Source organism: Dysidea avara, chromosome 11 (genome assembly GCF_963678975.1).
Source record: "Dysidea avara chromosome 11, odDysAvar1.4, whole genome shotgun sequence".
Taxonomy (NCBI): Eukaryota; Metazoa; Porifera; class Demospongiae; order Dictyoceratida; family Dysideidae; genus Dysidea; species Dysidea avara.
The window spans coordinates 1,492,151-1,513,692 of NC_089282.1; the positions used below are offsets into that span (position 1 = coordinate 1,492,151).

A 21,542-nucleotide genomic window follows, 5' to 3' on the forward strand; every position below is an offset into this window, starting at 1 on the left:
GCTCTATTAGCGCTTGTGCTAAATAGTAATTAGAGCTTTAATAATTTTAATATGCTTCAAGGACCCTTTTTTAAGGCTCTCATGTGCGACCGTAAATATTAAACAGCTATAGATATTTCCTTGTCTATATTGTAATGAGATGGATGTCCACTCCAGTAAGGTGCTGTCACTGCTATGAACTGTCTCGTACTCATGTTGCGTCATTGAAAGGAGCTTCTGTCTCTAAATAGTTGAGACATCCAAAGGCGGCAGCAGCAGCAACAGCAAGCAGCAGCAGCAAGCAGCAAGCAGCAGCAGCAAGCAGCAGCAGCAACAGCAAGCAGCAGCAACAGCAAGCAGCAAGCAGCAGCAGCAAGCAGCAGCAGCAGCAAGCAGCAGTAGCAGCAAGCAGCAGCAGCAAGCAGCAGCAGCAAGCAGCAAGCAGCAGCAAGCAGCAGCAAGCAGCAAGCAGCAGCAGCAAACAACAACAGGCTAATGAGGATAACAACAGAAGTACTGGTGAGAATGGTGATGATGTATCGGACAGTGATTATGATTCCTGTGAAGAGTTTGAAATAAAAATGGTAACAGATGAGTTTTTGTTTGACCCTTTTGTAATTTGTTTGTAATCGGTCAGAGTAACCACTTTATGTATGGAGTATACCATAATAGTAACATTCCATGCCGGCAGGTTTCTTCAATAGTTCATACAGCTAGTCATACAATTATTTAAAGGACAAGCTATACACTTTTGATATCTATTTATTTATTTATTTATTTATTTATTTACATGCAGTGCTGCTGAAGCAACACTGTAAAGTTACATGTAGCACCCAAACATTGGATGATTTTGATTGTACATAGCCAACACAGCAAAGGCCAAAATTATGCCACCATCTTAATGTACTTTATTTCATCATTGTCATGCAAATGTTTCCACTACTATAAATAGTCTTAGCTAGTTAGCTGGGTGGGTATTATATTAGAGCATTTTATGTCATGGTTGTGTTTCATCATTCTACCTGACTGCTTTATTAAAGAGTTTGAATGTTTTATTGAAATTTGATTGCATGTATGCACCTTGATCTTTCTATGCAGATTGCTTATTGTCTAAATTTTAAAATTTCTTTGCACAATTTTTGATTATCATTACTCTGAGTATACCATCCCTTGGATGTATGTGTTGCAAGGGACTTCACTTATCAATTTATGATCTTTGTACTGAAAAGATTGAGAAACATTAATAGTAATAGAACAGTTAGTTGTCCTAACAGAACAGTCAACTGAGGCAAAAATTCCCTCAGGAAGATATAATTTTCTAATTTTTCCTCTGGGGGTGTGGTCTAGTGTTTATTCTAGGATTTATTCTTTGGGGGATGAGCAGGTGTAGTCTATACAATTACAGTTGTCCGAGTTCACAGCAATGTAAAACAGTTGAAATAGTTGTGAAACTGGTTAGTCATTCAAGGCTGTGGCATGAGTGTTGATTTTTTGTGATCAGCTATAGGTGAAGTCAGATCCTATGTTTGATAGTAGTAATGACATAATGATGTAATATCTAGTATCTAGGATAACCATGTGCACCTCATGTACACAATAATTTTAGTAAAGTGTACAACGTACAGGGTCGCCCAGAGAAATTAAGGGGCCCAGGGCAAAGAGTTAAAGTGGGGCCCCATGCAGGGGCAAGGAGGTTTCCATTCTGAATCACAACTTCACCCAAGCTGTAAGTTGAAGACCAAAAAAAAAAGGTCATTACATCCTGACAGTGACAATAGCTATCCCTCACCAACCGTATCTCTTTATAAGCTTGCTACACTAGCTCCTCTGAAGAATACTGTGACTGCTCTATTAGAGTATTTAGATCTGATTGCTCTATTAGAGTATATCGATCTTTTAAACAGGTATTCGGGGGGCCCTTCATGGGGCCTCCTGAGTTCCGGGGAAAAATGCCTCATCGGTCCCCCCCCCCTCTTCCTGTGGGCGGCCCTGACAACTTATGCTAAATCTGTTGAATAAATAAATCACTAAGGTATTGTATTGATCATCATTGCATGTTGCCACAAAGCACTAACAAATTAAAAGATCTGCGTGGGTGGATGTCTTCCAAGAAACTTATTTATTATTTATTAATGCTTTACAGCACAAGTGCTGAGGGTCTGTAGGACACCTGGTCCTACAGCCTGCTCAAAGACTTTAGCTACTTAAGGTGTGTTTGAAAAGTTGGAGAAAGGAGAAAAAATCCATGACTGGACCTAGGTGGCCTCGAACCTGCAGCCATCCGATTTACGCTCGAACGCTTACAGGAGTCTACCAGGTGGTCAGGATGTTTTCTCCTTGTTATTTTCATGTAATTATATCCATAGAAATTCTGCTATTTGAAATTGAATCAGTATTAAAGGGTATTTTCTTGTTTATTAAATAACCAGGCTTTCTGTAATTAAATCTGGGGGTATTTTTGCTGGCTGTACATGCATGCCATTAATTTTGAAAGTAAACTGCATGGCTTAGAAATTTTTATAAAATTACACTTTCTGAAATTGAATTTAAAGACATTAATTTTTGAGAGTTAAGCATGCTATTTAGAAAAGCTAGGTAAGCTTGGGCTCTCAGATATTGAATAGCCAATGGCCAATATTGCGTGTAGGAAGTTTTAATTAGTTGTATATGCACCCTATACGGTAGATTTTTGAAATTAAATAATCTGATACTGAATCTGAGAGCATTTTAAGGTTGCATTTGCAATTTTTAAACTTATTAAACACTCTGAAATTGAATCTGAGAACATTTTAGTGTTTTACCACAGAAGCGAGGCAAACCCTTCAGCTTGTGTATTCCATAGCTGGAGAGGATACTGTTTATACTGTAATTATGAACTAGGAGCAGATAGTAAGGCCATTCAGTGTGACCTTTGATTCATGCTACATAACTGATGAAGTGTATGACAACATAAATATTGTGCTGGAAAGTGTAAATAATTTGACTATTGTTTAACTTTTTTACTGGGGGACAGTGTCACTTGCGACACTATTGAAGAATCTACCCAGTCACAAATTGCTGCACAACAGGATGGCTTATCTGAACAACTTATGACCTTACCCAGAAATTTACCGACTTGGCTAACAAACAACAAACACTACACAATTCAGTGCAGTCTATGTCCTCAAAATTTGCTGAGTCTGTAACCAACATGGAAACTGATGTACGTTTCAGTTCAACCATCCACTCCAACATCAAATAGTGCTTTGGGTATTGTTGATGAAATGAGAGATAGGGAACATAAGAAGCTGAATTTGGTGGTGGACAGCTTTTCAGTGGGTTTCGATTGAAAGGCTGATGTTATTGTTTTCCAGACCTGATGATGTAGACTAGTATTTCCAAAGCAGTTCATTTAGGACAAAAGATTACCAACAAACACAGGCCCCTACTCTTGAGGATACAGATGATAAGAACTCCTTAATTTCTCACTCACACATTCTATGATGCCATGAACAGTATAATGAAGTTTTTATCATACGAGACAGAACAAAACTAGAGCGTATTAAGCACAAGAAGGCAGTAGATGAGTTAAGACAAAGGCATGCCAAGGGTGAAACTGGTTTATTAATTCATGATGGTGTGGTAATAAAGCGGCAACTCTGTCTATCTGCTTCTTTGAATAGTCAGAATTCCAATTGGTCTTCCTGATGATAGTATTGTTAGTGCTGCTTCAGTAACAGTAGGAAAGAAATCATTAAAAGTTTTATACACTAATGCTGACCAATTTTAGACAATCTATTAGCTCAATTGCAGGTGATCCCTCCCCTGACATCATAATTATTACAGAGATGCTTCCAAAAGCAGTGGCGGATCCAGATGGGTTTCTGGGGTTTCGACAGAAACCCCCTTTTAAATTTAGCTCAGTGGCAGTAGAAATACATAAGCATTGTTGCACTGACAATTTGTCATAGCAAACAACTATATACCACTGTATTTCAGTAACATGCATGCAGTTGCACTTAACTAACACCATTTATAGCTATTAAACCCTCAGCAACTCTTCACTTTCATCTCCCACTGCATTAAAAACGATCGAGATACTCTAATAGAGCAGTCATGTAACTAATCTAATAGAGCAATCAAAGCTACAGCTTGTAGTCACCATATTTGCCCTATATTTAGCTATAGTATTTACAGTTTAAAGCATTGGATTTATTGTAATTGGTAACTAAAAATAGCCTAAATCCTATCTCAGAACTTCTAAAATCTTAAAATTTTCCGGAGAAATGTCATCAGATGTCTTATTCAGCTATACCAACTTTCAGAAACCCCCTTTTAAAAATCCTAGATCCGCCACTGAAAAGCTTCCAATGCAGTCAGGCTAGACCCAATATCTAAACTTTGATCCTGACAATAATGAATTATAGTCCTCTTTAAACTAACATACGTGGAGTAGGAATATTTGTATCAAATAATCTGGTATCTTCCCAAGTGTTTTTACAGTCTACCTCCTTCACAGATCATGTATGGGTTACAAAGTTCTGACTCATTGTTGATTGGTGGTATTTACTGTAGCCCATTGTGTCATCTCAGCACCAGTGTTGACTCCCTTTGTGGCCTACTTTCTAGCCTAAACAACTATACCCATTTATTAATTTGAGGAGATTTTAATTTTAGAGACTGAGATCTCTTGGTCTGAGCTTTCAGGTTCTACAAATAACTCTCACATTGATCCCTTTTTGGATATAGTAGATGATTTATTTCTGTTTCATCATATATGCCAACCCACAAGGCTCAGACACCTAGTTTACTTATAGATCTTACTTTCACTAACGAACAAGACATGATCAGTAACTAGCCTATCCAGTTCCTTCCTACATTAGGCAATAGTGACTGTGTTTATATCGAGTTTAACCTAGTATGCTATTCAGAGCTAAGGAAGTCTGATAATGTTAAGTACAATGCAAGGGCAGCTAACTTCAGGTTATGAGGCAGATTCTTAGAAGTGTGGACTGGGTGTCCATTCTTAGCTCTCTTGAGATTGATGATGTTTGGTCAGTTGTCAAGTCTATTTTTCAAGATACCATTAATTTTACTGAACTATTCAGTTTGGAGAAAGAGAAAAATAAGTTGTGGAAAAGATATCTGATAACTTGCTCTGCTAGCGATCTATCTAATTTTAAGTCAGTTAATAATCAACTTAGAAGTTTAACTTGAAATCTCAAGAAAGATTATGAGGGACAATTTACTAGATCTGTCTGCTCATTCAAATCCTAAAGCTTTCTGGTACTACATAAATTCAAAAATGAAGATACGACCCAATATTTCTGAGTCAGCTCAGATGATGAAATGGTTGCACTTTTCAATGACTATTTTCTAGTGTTTTTACTGTAGTGAGAATACCAGTACTATTCATACAACAGATCCATCATCCTATTGATATCACTCCTGCATGAGAATACATTGTCTTGAGAATCTTAAAATTTCCTGGCCCTGATGGATGACCCATCCAAATAGTTAAAGCTATGGGTGATCTTATTTCCATCCCCTTATCTATTATGTTTAATAAATCGTTTAACAGTAGAGGATTGGAAGTGTGCTCATGTTGCACTGATTCACAAAAAAGGGAGCATGTACATATGCAACTTGGTTTCTAACTATAATAGACCAATCAGTTTAACTTCAACTTTCAGCAAGATGACAGAGTTTCTGATTAAAGATCATAATAATAATATATGAATCATGTAATTAAGCACAAATTAATCTCGCCATATATACCAATTTGGCTTCATGCCTGGTAGATTGTGCACTACTCAATTATTACATGTACTTGATTACCTTACAAAACACTTGGACAGTGCCTACCCAGTTGAAATGATTTTCAAAAATGTTTGACTCTGTGCCACATCAACGCTTAATACATAAGTTACCATCATTTGGTATACATGGTAATATGTTAGACTGGAAAAAGTGCTTTCTTACCAACAGAAAACAACAGATTGTAGAAAGTCCTGTCCTGTATCTGTTACTAGTGTGGAGTCCCTCAGGGGTCCGTTTTGGGCCCTTTACTGTTCTCAATGTTTGCTAATGATTTACCTTCAATTTTGTTTAGTCCTATAATTATTTTTGTTTGCTGATGATACAAAAATATTTTGAGCTGTTAGGAACAAGGAAGATCACACATACAGCTCTTCAGATTGTTTAAATTTGAGTGGTCTCTATCATGGCAGTTGAATTTCAATGTCTCTAAGTGCAAACATCTACACTTTGGACTCGTTTGGAATAGCACATGGTTATGGATCTTTCTACCTTAATGGTGTTCTAATTGAAAATGTAACATCCCACAATCGATCTTGAGATTATATTTGACAACCACCTAAAGTTCTATGGCCATACTACAGAGGTAACTGCCAAGGTTAATCGCCTCCTGTGAGTTATTAAGAAATCTTTTGATTTCTTGGAGCCTGATCATGTTTGTGAAGCTATTCACTACATTACCCATGTACACTTAAATATGGTAACTCTGTTTGGGGACCAGCATTTATTCTAGATCAAAGAAAAGTTGAGAAAGTGCAATGTAGAGCCACTCGCTGTTTACCAGAACTTGCTGATAACTTCTATGATGAAAGATTGTGTGCATTGCAGTTACCATGGCTACATCATCGATGACTTAGAGGGGATCTAATTCTATTGTACAAAATTATAAATATTTATTTTAGCTCAGACTTTGATACACACAAACACCACTACAAGGGGACATGAATTTTAGGCTAATTAAACCTTTTTCAAGATTGAAGTGTAGGACTGATTATTTCTCCAACAGAACTCATAATGACTGGAACAGTTTACCTGACTACGTTGTGAATGCAGATTCAGTGAATAGCTTTAAATCTTTGTTGGATTCTCACTTAATTAATTCTAGATTTACTTTTGTATAGCTAATTAATGTTGTAATTGTACTATTTTTGTGTTGACCCAGTATACAGGCATTGCCTTTACTAGTGAGTGGCTACTAATACTAATTAATTTTGCATGTGTGCCATAATAACCAGCTTAAAAGGGAAGAATGAGTTATTGTACTGATTGGTCCTTGCATAGATATGATGAAATCTTTGGTCATGTCCTCTGGTGTTAGAAGTGACAGGGATTAAATCAACAGGAGATATATCAATGAGATTATGAACAATTTTGTAGAGGAGGGTGATACTGGATACTTGTCTGCAGTGTTCTAAGTAGTTACTCCCAATTTTAGGGGGTGAGTCTGAAATTTTAGGGATGGGGGTTGTGGGGTGGGAAGTTCCTTCCTAACAGCCCTAGAATAAACACTGCATGGTGTGGTCCTTGAAGAAACATGTTTCACATGTTGACTGTGTGATCCACACACTGTACAAATCCTAAAAGGCCATCACAGCCAGCGCCGTCTTCCACTTGAATACAAAATCTTGTTTCACCCATACATGCACAGTAACACACATCCTAACTTTGCATAGTGCAACCTCAAAACAAACTGTATTATATACAAGACTTATAAAGAGCTCATTTTACGTTCTGTTGGCTGGTGTTGACATTATAGTGAAATGTCTGATAATGTTGACACTGAGCTGAAGTTGTGATCTGCTATCTGGAGTTGATCAAAAAGCCAAGTCTACCCAACATCTTGATCAAGATTACCTGCAAGTTTTATTAACTGTGTGCCTTACTGTGTTTATTGCTGTAGCTATTGGCTTTAAACTGAGACACATCAATAATATCAAATAAGAACATGGCTAAAAGCATATCTTTCTGTGTAGCCACCAGTTCTGCAAAAGATCAAAATACTTTAGTAGAGCAGTCATGTAAAATAATAAATTTATGCAGTGTAAATCATAAAACTGTATCGTATGAAACTTTTATTATGATTGTTTTTAGTAAAGTGAACTACAGTACCTGTCAACGTTCCTTCAGGAGACTTTAGCTAGCATCAATATATCATGATCACTGCTCTGGCAATAAGGATATGACAATTTTCGGAGTGTACCATCATTAGTGGGTCTTTTACAATTAAAGGTGTACATGTATATACCATGACTTGATATATTAAATTGGGGAAGCAAATGCCGACTGTCCATGTCTCAGATACAGTCCACTTTAAGTACCCATATACTGTACAGTTCTGTATGATATATACTAGCCAGCCAGCCTCCAATACAGCCTTGGCTGTGCATGACGCATTGACAAGTTTTACTTTGTAGATATTCCTGATCTATATATTGTACCCAGGATCATATTATCACTGATAGTGGGAAATATTATGGAAAGTGTTACCATAGTACATCTACCTGCTATATATACAATGACATAATCTGAATGACTCATCTACTCCTGCCCTTAGCAAATTATAGGACAATAACCAGTCTAACTGTGGTTAATAAATGTATTTTCATTCCACCATCCAATGATTGTCATTTTACCATTAATATACTTGATAGTGTGCCTCGAATGTTACTGTATTGGTAATAACTGTTCCCACCGGTCAACAGTGATGTTATTTTTTCAACATTAATTTATGAATCTGACTATATACAACTATATGTGAACACAAGCAGTACACATTACATGAGGGTGCAATTTCTTGACAAACTATGTATACATGCTAAAGTAGCATTTTTACTATTGAGGAAGAACACAGCAGCTGTCATTTGGCTTTTTTCTGCTGAAAACATGTCGGCATTTCAAGAAGCATTTCAGTACCTATACAATATTTATGTAGTTAAAAGTTTCTTTTGCACCATCATTCTGACTGCAGTTCATGATGCAAACTTGTAGTAGTAAGAAGAAACAAAACTTGTATTGCAAGAAGCATGAAAAGGAATGACAAATCTTGAAGAGTGCCATGGGAACACCCCAGAATACTTACAAGAGATTGTACTAACACCCTTGGGGTGTTGTCACAACACGCTTCATAAATTAATAAAGATTAGGATGTTGTAGCAACACACCATAGAAGGTTTATTGGCGATGTGTACATATAAACTTCAATAAATTTATTCAACACTGAAGTATAGGTTGGATCACCAACTTGCCACTAAATTACCAAGTAAGTCATTTGTATGGTAACTAATATTATTGGTTGTATAATAATAATCATCCAATATAGTGCACTTGTATTCCTTACACTCCTGGCTCCCTTGGCTTACTGCCTAAAAGTTGAGGTGGGGGATGTGTATACTATGTATTGTCATGACAACCACACTCATGTGTTGTCATAGCAATACCACAGGGAATATTGTTGTTGCTCACATGAATTGTGCTATGCATGCATGCACTCATGTCATACACATGCACGCACACAGAGATCTATATTCAATTCAGGTGGAGTTTTGTACTATTCTTGGTATCTGTAGCTGGGCACTTACATCATTGGAAAAAATTAGGCAGAGGAGTGCAAAAGAAGGTAGTCAAATATTATGAAACTGTTGCAGAAATCTGTATGCTGGAATGTATACATGTCATATATCATAGATGTCATTGTATAAAAATGTATACGCATGCACATGCAAACTTTTGTAAACATGCATGTACATAATTCATCACTAAACGCAAACTAACTATTATGCTGAATGTTGGATGTGTTCAGAGGTTGCCTTGGTAACAATGTACATACATAATAACTTTCTTTCAGATTGCTGACCTGACAGTGATTTGTCATTACTATTGTATATGATCAGTGATTGTGCTCATGGTACAGAACTCTTATAAAGTACACCTAGTATATTATAGCACTGTGGTATTCATTGTTAATCATATGGATTTAATGCACAAGCTACAACACCTACACTGTAAATGATGTTTGTTTTAGAGATATATATATATATATATATATTCACATCTGTGTTGGGAAACATTTCCGAAAAGTGGTTATATATATGTGACTGTTTTATTAGAGTGTCTTGAGAAAAGGGCCTGCCTGACAGTGTGGATCCTTTATTAACAATATTTTAAGACCCAGACATTCTGTGAAATACAGCTTTTACCTATTTCCAATGCTAACAACCCCTGAGATTACAATGTTTACCTTGCTAGCTATGGATGTACAAGGCCTTGATTTTGGTGCACATGTTTGTCCTAGCTGGTCTTCCAACCTATTAACATAGTGCTGGCACTGTTCTGTAGAGCTAATACTAAACAACTGGCTGTGTTCATTTGTCATAGTAATTGGTTGCTCTGTTTGTCCATGGCTTAAGGACTAATGCTCATCTGGTGTGTTGTATTAAGGTATTTAATGTCTTAAACTTTTCTGTGAATGCTAGTAGGGACCTGTGAGAAGACTTAAAGTCTGTGAATACATGGAGTCAGAAACATGTACAGTAATGTTTATTGTTCTTCCCGTGGAATGTTAGAGTCAGTGGTGTAACAACACTTCAAACATCTCGTGAAAGCATTATAGCATTATGGTCTGTAATCATCGTAGTAACTGGGGCAGCTATCTTGGTAAAAAGAGTGAGCTTTTTAATTAATTAATTATTTATTTATTATTACTTTACAGCACAAGTGCTGAAGGTCTGTAGGACACCTGGTCCTACAGTCTGCTCAAAGACTTTAGCTACATAAGGTGTGTTTGAAAACTTGGAGAAAGGAGAAAAAATCCATGACTGGACCTAGGTGGCCTCAAACCTGCAGCCATCCGATTTATGCTCGAACGCTTACAGGAGTCTACCAGTTGGTCAGGATGTTTTCTCCTTGTTATTTTCATACAATTATATCCATAGGAATTCTAGAGTGTAACTCATTATCTCTAAGCTTGAATGAAGAGTTCATACTATGAAAGATAGAGATATAAATTCTAATAGATCAGTCTTATTACTGTCATACAGTGAAACCTCACTTAGCGGCCACCTCTTTAATAAGACCCCCTCGTTATAGTGGCCACCTCTAGTAGGTCCCAAACATAGCTAAACAGTACTTTATGACCTCATTAATAAGGCCACCTCGTTGTTAAAGTCAAAAATTTTGGTCCCTGAACTGGTCCTATTAATGAGGTTTCATTGTATATAGACAGGGGTTGGGTGGTACTGGTTTTTTTTACTTGCGATTATTGCAATAAGGTAACCATGCGATAATTGCAATTATTGCCATGTCAAGTAGTAACACCAGCACACAGAATGGGGTTAGGTAGCACAAGAATAAAATTATGTTGCATGGCAAACTTTAGCATTGCATTAGTGCAACTGGTGGAAATGTTTAAAATTTTGAAATAAAATATAGCTATGTTTAGTGCACAGTTATGGGTCTACAGTGTTTAAATGAGACAAAGATAGATAGTTCAAAGATTCTATAGAATGGTCAGCACAGGTTTTCCGTTAGCAAATATGCAGAAAATGCAATAGTAGTGCACAAACAGTATTGTGGTATTTTCAAAATAGCTGCGGTACTCAGTATTGCACAGCATTATATTGTGTACAGGCGATAATATTGAAATAATGCCCAACCCTAAGTTGGGGGTAACTAGTTACTTGGTAACTAAGTTAAGTAACTAGTTATTTTGTAGCTAAGTTATGTAACTAGTTACTTGCTTTGTAACTAGTTACAACTGCCTGGAAAGTAACTAAGTTACAATAGTAATTAGTTACAATAGTCACATTGTAACTATAGGTAATTATGCTTTAAAAGCAAAAGCATCAATTTTTGTGCTACAGCCAAATTACATAAACACTTTCTGTGTACTGTTCTTCATGATTCAGCTTGAGTATACAGACATAACAGTTGAAAACAGTTACTAGTTATAGTCTTACTGGATACTACATTTAGTGCCTTCTGTAGGAATAGCAGCTGCTCTTTGTGTGAGGGTAGCCGTTCCCTTCTCCACCGTAGTGATGGAATGTGTTTTAGCTCCTACAACATCTTCTCCACCAGTACAACCTCCAATAATAAGGATGGTGTCAGGATCAATTGAAACTGCAGCAACACTGTGTCTGGGACTGGACAAGAATGATACTCTCTTCCATTTAAGACTAAAGTCATCTAACATAGTGATGCTGCTGGTAGGAACATACTGGAGATCATGACCACCTATGATCACTGGTGGGTGAGAGTTTGGTATTGTTATAGTGCTACAGTGAGGGGCACTGGGTAATTCCATCCACTGTGTTGGCTGATCACTATAGTCTTGTTGTGTCATGAATGAGATTATCTTATCCACTGGTAGTCGGTAAACACCTCTGTATTGTTCTGCAGCGTTGTATCCCACAATGAGCATCATGTTATTACTGATGGTGGGGAAAATGCCCCACATTGGCTTTGGTAGGAGAATGGTACTCATCAACCACTGAGATGGCTGTGTAGTGTTCAGTACCTCAATATCATCATAGATAGTGTCAATGCTTTTTACTCCACCCACTACAATGACATAGTCTGAGTGACTCACTACTCCTGGATTATTCCTGGCTCTTAACAAATTGGGGAAATGGTCAGTCCAATTGTTGTTGATGTATGTGGACACCTTGTTGGTAATCTTGTCGGTAACATTATCTCTCCCACCGATTACAATTAATTTACTATCAATTGTCTGTAGTGCACCCATGTAGTGACCAGGGGAAGGTAGTTGTTTCCACTGGTCAGTGGTGATATTGTAGCAGTAGACATGCTCATATGCATTGTAATCTGGACTAGCACCAGCCATGATGTACACCTTCTTGTCATGTAGGACTGCTGATATGTTGTACATGGGAGTGGGCAGGTCTGCACACCTCTCCCATATGATCTCATAGCAACCACTTTGAAGTGCTGGGACCAAAGGAAGTGACTCCTAAACAGAAGACATGAGCACTGCATCACATGATCATGGTATTCCTAGTAATAGTGGTTACCTTAACAATATAATGTTGTTTCATAATCAATTGAATAATCAACACATAGGGCCATAGCCAGACCGTTATCTGGGTAGGTAGGTTCTTGAAGTGAAAATTGTGTGGTGTGATGCAGGATTACACCAGGGTATGCAGAAGTATGCTGAATCCAGGGGGTCTGGGGGTATTCCCCCATCAGAACTGTTTTGAAAATAGAGGTGACAGTTAAGTCACTAAAAATAACACAAAATTTCAGGATGTTTGCTATAAAAATTTTAGATTTTATACTGAAATCGCAGCCCATTTTACTGAAATTGTGGACCTTTTCTTCCAGAGACCCCCATTGCCTAAGGACCCAACACAACATTTTGTGTGTGTAATATGCTGTAGTTGTAAGAAGTCTATTAGTAATTTGGTGAAATTCACCAAACTTAAATCACACCATGGCCAATTGCTCAAAAATTGTTATCTATTACTGGCAGTAGCACATAAAATCTGCATGATCCAAAGAAGCATGAATCATCACCTGATCTAATGCTGTTACAGTGCTTCCTTTATAATACCATCAGCTATGTGGCTACTGCCACAGCAAAAATCATGTGCCAATATTATGCTACCTATACTTTACGTCAGTGTTGGAAGTAGTAGTTCAAAGTACTGCCACTGGTCCCAATACTGAATAGTATTGGGAGAACAGTCACACAATTACCTACACTCTACTAAAACAGCCACACTGCACAATGAAATACTCTAATATAACAATCACCTGAATTTATGCTATTGAAGTGAAAATTAACTACCAGTAGGATTATAGTGTCTATAAGCTGCAGCTGCTAACAGCATGTAGATTTTAGCTAGTCAGATGCACCCACAGTACATTTTATAGTTACTGCCTAAGAGTGCAAGTGCGCATACATCGCTAAGAAAGGTTTATTATTAGATGTCCTGAAAATACAGCAATTCTCCAAATGCAGAAAACACATTCACTAATTAGATAAATACATTATTCTAACACATTGACACAAATTCCTTGTGACATGGAGCCACCATATACTGGTGCAAGCAGTCAAATATGCTGTACTGCTTGCATTATAATTTTGTGGCCATGTGGGTAAAGCTTATAGTTGCCATAACAGCACAATGGCCCTGAGTGGTCCTTACATTAATAATGAAAGCAGCAAACCATACTTACTCTTTCTTGTGCTATACATTATAGTTAATAGTATACCATCAGTCTAAACAGCTGTAGTGTCTGGGCTCTTATTAGAAGATATCTATTTTATAGAATTGATATTGTGTTGGTTCGAGTCAGCACAGTATGGTCATGATACTGTAGTGATATAGAGAAAGTCACTGTGGCATCATTATAGTGGTTTCCATTTACAATAACTGCTATGGATAACAGCTGCCTTGGATATTCAGCCAGCATATTAATGAAGCCATGGAAGGCATGCATTGAAACAATCATTTTCAGTAAAAACTATGTGATAAATTTGTGCATAAGCCTCTCACAAGCCTGGTGGATTCAAATAGGATTTAATATGTGATATGCATATACATGTGCTCATAACCATGTTTTAAACATACAAAAAAACAGAGTATATAATAGTAGAATCTTATTTGTACTGTTATGCAGTCGCCGTACAGCAACCGACTAGCCTGTTACTACTACAACAATTATCATCATGCCTCAGTATAAAAACAACCAGTGTTGGGCAAGTTACTTTTTAAAGTAACTAGTTACATATTACTTGCAACTGAACTATTTAGTTACAGTTACATATTACCCATAAAATAAAGTAACTATAATAATATTACATATTATATTACTTCGTGTCCACAGCCTTAAGCTGTCACATGTGAAACTACCACCTTATCACGTGACATGATTCCGTTGTTGGACAATGTGCAAATCTTGGTTATAAGCAAGAAGCTGGTGAATAAGCTTCATTCAATAGGCTTCGTTGTGGCTAGGCATTACTCAGTGGATTACTAATGAGATTAGTAACTTCGTTACTTGTAGTAATAATATTACATAATATTAGATTCGTTACAGTAACTATATTACTTAGGTAAAGCGTTACATTTGTATGTAAAGTAACTTGAGTTATATTACCTATTTTTATAGCGTATTTCGTTACATTACTTAGTTACCACAAAAGTAATAATATTACGTAACGCGTTACTCCCAACACTGAAAACAACTAATCACAGTAGGGCCACCAAAAACAGTAGGGCTATGAAGCTTGATGGTTTACATTGTGAAAGATTGAAATCATCAGAACATCATGTATATGGCAAGAACCTTGCTATGCAATCAGACATACCACAACATGTACGCCCACATACACAATGCAAAGTGAACACATGTGTCTGGTCATCAAAGCAGGGGTGCAGCCCTCAGAAACTGTAGTTTTCACAATATCCCAAAGTTCACCAGAATTAATTGAAAGGTATTTTTAGCTGTTGACAACAGGGTCAATAAGGATTTAAAAGCAGTACAAAACAGCTTTTAGACACCTGAGAACACTTAGTACAGTGGTAAGACACCAACTCTCAAAGTAAGAGGTCAGTGGTTCAATTTCCGCTGTGGGAAATTATTTGTTGCAGTTCAGACTACTTTTAGGAACAGGTTTTATGAAGTACTTTGACTCCTCTGTTGGGTTCTATTAGAGTATCTTTTCATGGCTTTCAGCTTCACTCCAAGAAGAATTTTGGTGTGATATTATTCTGTGTGTGGAGGGGGGGCTAAGCCCCCTACCCCATTTTCTGCCACCTATGATTTAGGCTAATGTGCTCACAAAATTGCTTTAGAGCAGTGCCAAAATTCATCCATGAATCTCACTAGAAATTCCCATTTATTTCCGATATTTTTGTCTATACATATTTGCTACATTAGACCATTCACTTACATTGATGTGTCAGCTTTGAACGGCCTTCTATTTTTGGACTGGCTGGCATATTAAAATTATTTTTCATCTACCTGGCTGCTTTATTAAAATAACAGTATAAGGAAAGAAATTAGAAATAAATTTCAGTAAGGAGCATGAAAATACACCATCCCAATGACTTAATTGTCAGGTGTTCCATCTCTGACCTGCTAATCCCAACCATCCATCCCATTCTAACGTACTAATGGGATGGATTGGTTAGACAGGTGGATTATTTAAGATATTCTATATGACCTCATTCGTACCATTGAAACATTGACATTGGTTGGCAATACTGAACATGTAGATGGATGGATGAGACTAGCAGCTAGATCAGAGATGGAACACTTGGCCAAGTTGTCCAATTCATCCTAATGACATATTGGACAGTTAGGACTAATTAGCAGGTCAAAGATGTACTGGTATAATCCCAAGTCTACTATAATGGAATTGAGAAGTGCTCCATTAATCCCAGAAGTAGTCATAGTGAGCTACATGTAATGAGTTTGTGATCTAGTCTGGTCTTATCGCCTATTTAAAAGTATCAAGAAATGCCAGTTTTAAGTATTCAGTGCGTTGTAGCTTGCCAATGGTAAAAATTAATTTTCACATGTTTTATACCAATTGCTTATCCTCCAGAGCATCCATGCATTGAGTGCCAGCAGCCAGCAAAAGTAGACCACTCAAGTCTAGATTGTGAAATTTGACAGTTAATTCATGTAACTTTGTGTTCTTGGTGAAAAAATCAAATCTGCTGTCATGAGTGATAAGACCGGTTTTCCCAGACCCATTCACATATGGGATACACTTAACAACCCCAATGGTACATTAGAACTCCCATTGGATGTTTGCTGGTAAAACTGCATGGACATCCCTCCATTGTCCATGATTATATATGTGAGTGAAAAGCATTTGTATTAGCATAAGTCACCTATTATTATTATTATCAAATACATACTAAGTGAGCTACACAACAGATGAAGGCCGATAAAGGCTAACTAAAGACTTACTGAGCTGTAATAGCCAACAATACAACATTTATATTAGGCTTCTACAGTGTTTTCTATAGATAAAGCACTCCAAAGACTGTAATGGATTTGTGGTGGCACGAATTGAACAAAATTATAACTGCCTTAACAAACACCTATAACTTCACACTACAACAATGCATGTATTTCTGGTTTGTACCTTTGAATAGGGTAGTCTTTGGTCTCCTTGAGTCCCACGTTTTAAGTAAATCAAACAAGCAGGCCTCAAGTTATGAGCAAAACAGTATACAGTATCTATAACAACTGTGGTTTCAGTCAAAACTGAATGACTCGTGAACGGTGCATTCAATCTCTGTAAAATGGCAAATGATAAGGTCTGTGATAACTCAGTGTACTGGTGTCATGGTGTGATTTACTTACAACTTTGTACCCAAAGAGACCAAAGCTCATTCTTGGAGTGGGGCTGAAAACTGTGGTAAAGACTGATATACTCTAATAGAACCCTAATAGAGTAGTCCTAAAAGTAGTAGTAGTAGTAGTAGTAGTAGTAGTAGTAAAAATACAACAACCTTATAGTGGGAATTGAACCAGCTATCTCTTACTTTGAGAGTTGGTGTTGTAACCAGTGTACCAAATGGTTCCAGGTGGCTAAATGCTGTTTTGTACTGGTTATAAATGCTATATGTTTATTAACAGTTAAAATCTCAAGAGGGGTTTTATTACCATGTTTTGACTAAAAGTTGGTGTTTTACTTAAAATGCTTCAAAATGTATCTATAAAATTAATTTTGGCGAACTTTGAGACATTGTGAAAGCTAAAATGGTTACAGCTTCTGGGGGCACCCTGCTGTCAGAAATGCTATACTCTGGTCAGCCACGTAACCCCCTCACATGAACTATTTCCTCTGCCACTGGTGTATATAGCTACTGTAGTAATATTTGGTGAACGCTCTGATGGTTTTCCACTGGCTATCACCATTTAGCTTTACTTTATTCAAGAAAGGAAGAGAATAGAAGAACTTGTAGCCTTGAAGTTACTGTAACTATTTTGCAGATTAGCTATAATATAACTACATAACAAGCTATGAGTAAAGAATTTGCATACAAGCAGTATGTACATGTCATTGGTAGATAAGTTGCTATCAGTAAGAAGATGATTTAATAAGGTATAGCTATAGATGATTGTGCCAAGGAATAGATCTAACTTTCAAATTTAATACAAGTTGAGCTGGATCCTGAAAAACAGCTAAAAATAAAAGTGCATTTTTTCTCAAGAAATCGACATTTCAGCCAACCAGATGATTAGTGGTGAGATGGCAAAAGTGTCAACAATAGACATGTATGGTTTGGCCCTAAATTGGGAAATTGTATGGCTTCCCAATAGAAAATGTATGGTGAAATTTGATTGGCTGTAAATATTGTGTCAGGCATTTGAATACAATTTTGAAATATTTTTAGCAGGTCAAGCAGTGCTACAAATGAGCCAAATTTCAAGATCATGTGAAATTCCATCCATGAGTTATTAAATGTTTTTGAGGAACCAGCTCAAGACTGGCAGGAAAAGTATATGGGTCAGTTTTCTTTGCAACTAAAATGTGTTTATATTCAGATTAAGAGCTTAGCATGGTACCACCTGCAATGCATCAACAAGAGGATTAATTAGCAGTATACTATTCAGTGGCGTATACAGGGGGGTTACAATGGTTTCAGCTAAAACCCCTTCTGAAAATTTTTAGATCTGCCACTGCTATTAAAGATGTGCATCGTGTTATCCTGTCCAATCTTTTAAAGCAAAAATAGGAATTTAAAGTAAAAAAAGTAAAAAGAAGAGTCGTGGGGCAAAGTGTCATCTAGGGGTATGATATCTGATATTCCAAGCAGCAACTTGCTGATCATGATGTTCATGCACAAAATTACTGAGTTAGCTTATAGCTATGTAGCTAGGCTACAAACAGCCCAACCACGACGACTTTGGATTCAGAAGGTTGTCCAAAGTGGAGATTGGTGAAAGCTTATGAGAGTTGCATTAACTTGCATACCATTGAAGATTTCACATTCGAAACAACAGTGAGCAATGATGTTTTAGCATGTTAGTACCTTGAAAATATATATCCTGCCCCAGATGTGTATTGAGCCCCATACATGTATGGGATGCCTGTACATGTATGGGACAGAAAATATGCTCATACGTCCTGTCCATCCCAGCGTACAGATATGAAAATGAGACGGAACATGCATGCACTAAATACATAACGTTTACATAGACACGTGTAATGACACTGTAGCAACACACCTTCAGAGGTTCCAGGGCCTTGAATACTGCTGCTATCACTGGACGTTTGGTTGGGTCATTATGTAAACAAGCTTTCACCAATGCCTTCAACACTTTAGCCTCACCTGTCATCTTGTCAAGGTACTTCTGCTGACGTTGTACTTCATCAAAGCCAACTACTCGTCTTTTCTTGGGATCATACTCTGCTAAGCTTGTTGGTGTGGGCCATTCCTGATTAACCACATGGAGAACTATACCACCATAGGAGAATACGTCCAAACTGGTCCCATATACTGGATTATCTTTGAGTGCCTCTGGTGGCATGAAGTCCACTGTACCTGGAGCCTTGGTGAGCATACTCTTTGTAGCTTTGCTGTCAGCTTGAACCACTTTAGCTACACCCAGATCACTTATTTTCGCGACAGAGTCACGTGACATCAGGATATTGTTTGGAGAGAGGTCACGGTGAATAATGGGAGGGTCGTGACCATGAAGGTAGCTGAGACCGAGGGTCACGTCGTACAGAATGGAGGCTTTCCTCTTCATACCGATGTTCGGCTTCTTCACGTAGTTGGTTAGGCTATCATCCATCAATTCCATCAACATCGCAGGAAGAAGCGAATCCCTTTCCGGATAGTAAACTCCTATGAAACGGACGATGTTGGGATGACGAAGAGAACTACAATGGTAACACTCGCGAAGGAAACTATCCTTTATCTTTCGCTTCTCTTCCGGGTTTGCTGCCTCCACGAGTAGTGAGTGGATCTCTTTAGCGGCGCAAATCATACTGCAATATTTAACCTTGAACACCTTCCCATAAGCGCCTCGTCCCAGTTCTTCGTTAAGTGGGATGACACCAGCAAGAGTGAGATCCTGTAGTATTCGAGTGATGTTATCCATCTGTGCTTCCGCCATTGTGATGGGCGGGGCTTTTACTACTATGGTATCCATGTAACACAAGGCCAATCAAGATGGCTGAACTGACTTGATTATAAGCAGTTAAATTTCGTACCCGCATGGAATTTTATATCGAAATACTCTAATAGAGCAGTCACTTTTACTCTAAGAGCAATCAGTTATATACTCTAATGGAAGAATCACTTAATTAGGAGTTTCAGAAATAAGCTGAATCAGTATTTAGTAATGTACTTTAATACAAATATAATTTGTGTATATAATTTGTGTGTAGCTTTTATAGTGATTATAGGAGTAGCTAGCTTATCACTTTCATCCTATACACTCTTAGATACGGTTCTCACCATAGGGTGTAAAGGATCTATGATCTCACTGTTTTATCAAAAATCTTCCATGTTTTATTGTCCTAATGATTATAGCATGTGACTATAATAGTATTTAAAAAGGATCTCAGTGTGTGAGCTGTTCTCTGTATTATCAACACTTTGGGACCAAGAATTTTTGGCCATATTTTTTCTGTACAATGTGCCTGTTTCAGGGTTTCCAAGTAGTTAATTCCTAGTACTGGTCTGCGGGTTTTAATCATGCATGGGTAGCTCATAGACTTATAGGTGTACAAGACACATCCCTACTGAGTAGCTGTACACTTGTAGTATTGTTTACAAGTCATTCCATGATTCATGCATGTCTATGTGTAGGCTTAGTAGCTATGTGGTGTGTCCCAGGGAGTTATATAAATATGATTGACTATCACAATCATGAAATAGTATAATATTATTTGTAATAATCTGTTGATTTTTGGACCATTAAAACACTCAATGTCTCTCACCAACTGAGGCCAGACCCCGCTGATGCTAACTTTGTTGCTGTTGGAAACCCTCCTTGAAAAATTTTAGCTACACCCCTGATGATCAACTGTGCAGGAGTTAAGGGAACCAGCCCAAAGGCTACAATCACAATACATGTTACATCAATCCACAATGTTATTTTTGCTATAAAATCAAGAGTTGGGTATATTATTGTTAGCAGCTTGGATTTAAAACAGGGGTAGAGTGTCACAACATTTTTACTAATTTTGGGTTGTTCAAAACCGTTCTACATATTGCTTTCAAAGTACGCATAGGATAATCTAAAATCCTTCTTCTGGTGAAAATAAATTGGCTACTCTTTGAGAACTGTATTTGACAGGCTGCAGTTGCATTTAAAATTTTTTGCATAAGTTTAAGCTAATAAAAGATATCAAGTCTTTGAAACTATCCACTATATACTTACCCAAAAACTATTTTCAGAGTAGCTAGCATTCAAAATTTATGTACATAAAAAAGGTTAAAGTTTAAGGTAGGATGTTTGACACAATAGTGAGATAGCAGTGTCCAGGTCAATAAGAAGTGGCTCAATTTCAGCTCACACTCTAGTCTTATAGTTTGAATTATAGATGTTCTATTAGAGTAATTGACTGTTCTATTAGAATATTTAGATTTTTAGTGGCCATTGTCAAGACAAATTTTAGACCACTCCCTCAGTGAAGATATTAGCCCTTCCCATGCTCAGTCCATCATTTCATTATCCAAGTGTAATCAGCTAGTACGTAGTAAAATTTTGGAGTGGCTTCAGCATTCTATATGCACTCCCTAAATCTGTCCTGGGTATGGCAA

At 37.3% G+C, this 21,542-nt stretch overlaps 1 protein-coding gene across 1 annotated transcript; it reads right to left on the reverse strand.

Moving 5' to 3' along the window:
* Positions 1-11,637: 11,637 nt before the first annotated feature.
* LOC136238652 (uncharacterized) lies at positions 11,638-19,889 on the reverse strand. Its single transcript, XM_066029224.1, has 2 exons — positions 18,994-19,889; positions 11,638-12,742 (listed from the first exon to the last, which is right to left on the reverse strand). Exons 1-2 carry the CDS (start codon positions 19,885-19,887, stop codon positions 11,726-11,728), a joined length of 1,911 nt encoding a protein of 636 aa, XP_065885296.1. The 5' UTR covers positions 19,888-19,889; the 3' UTR covers positions 11,638-11,725.
* Between the last annotated feature and the right edge of the window lie 1,653 nt (positions 19,890-21,542).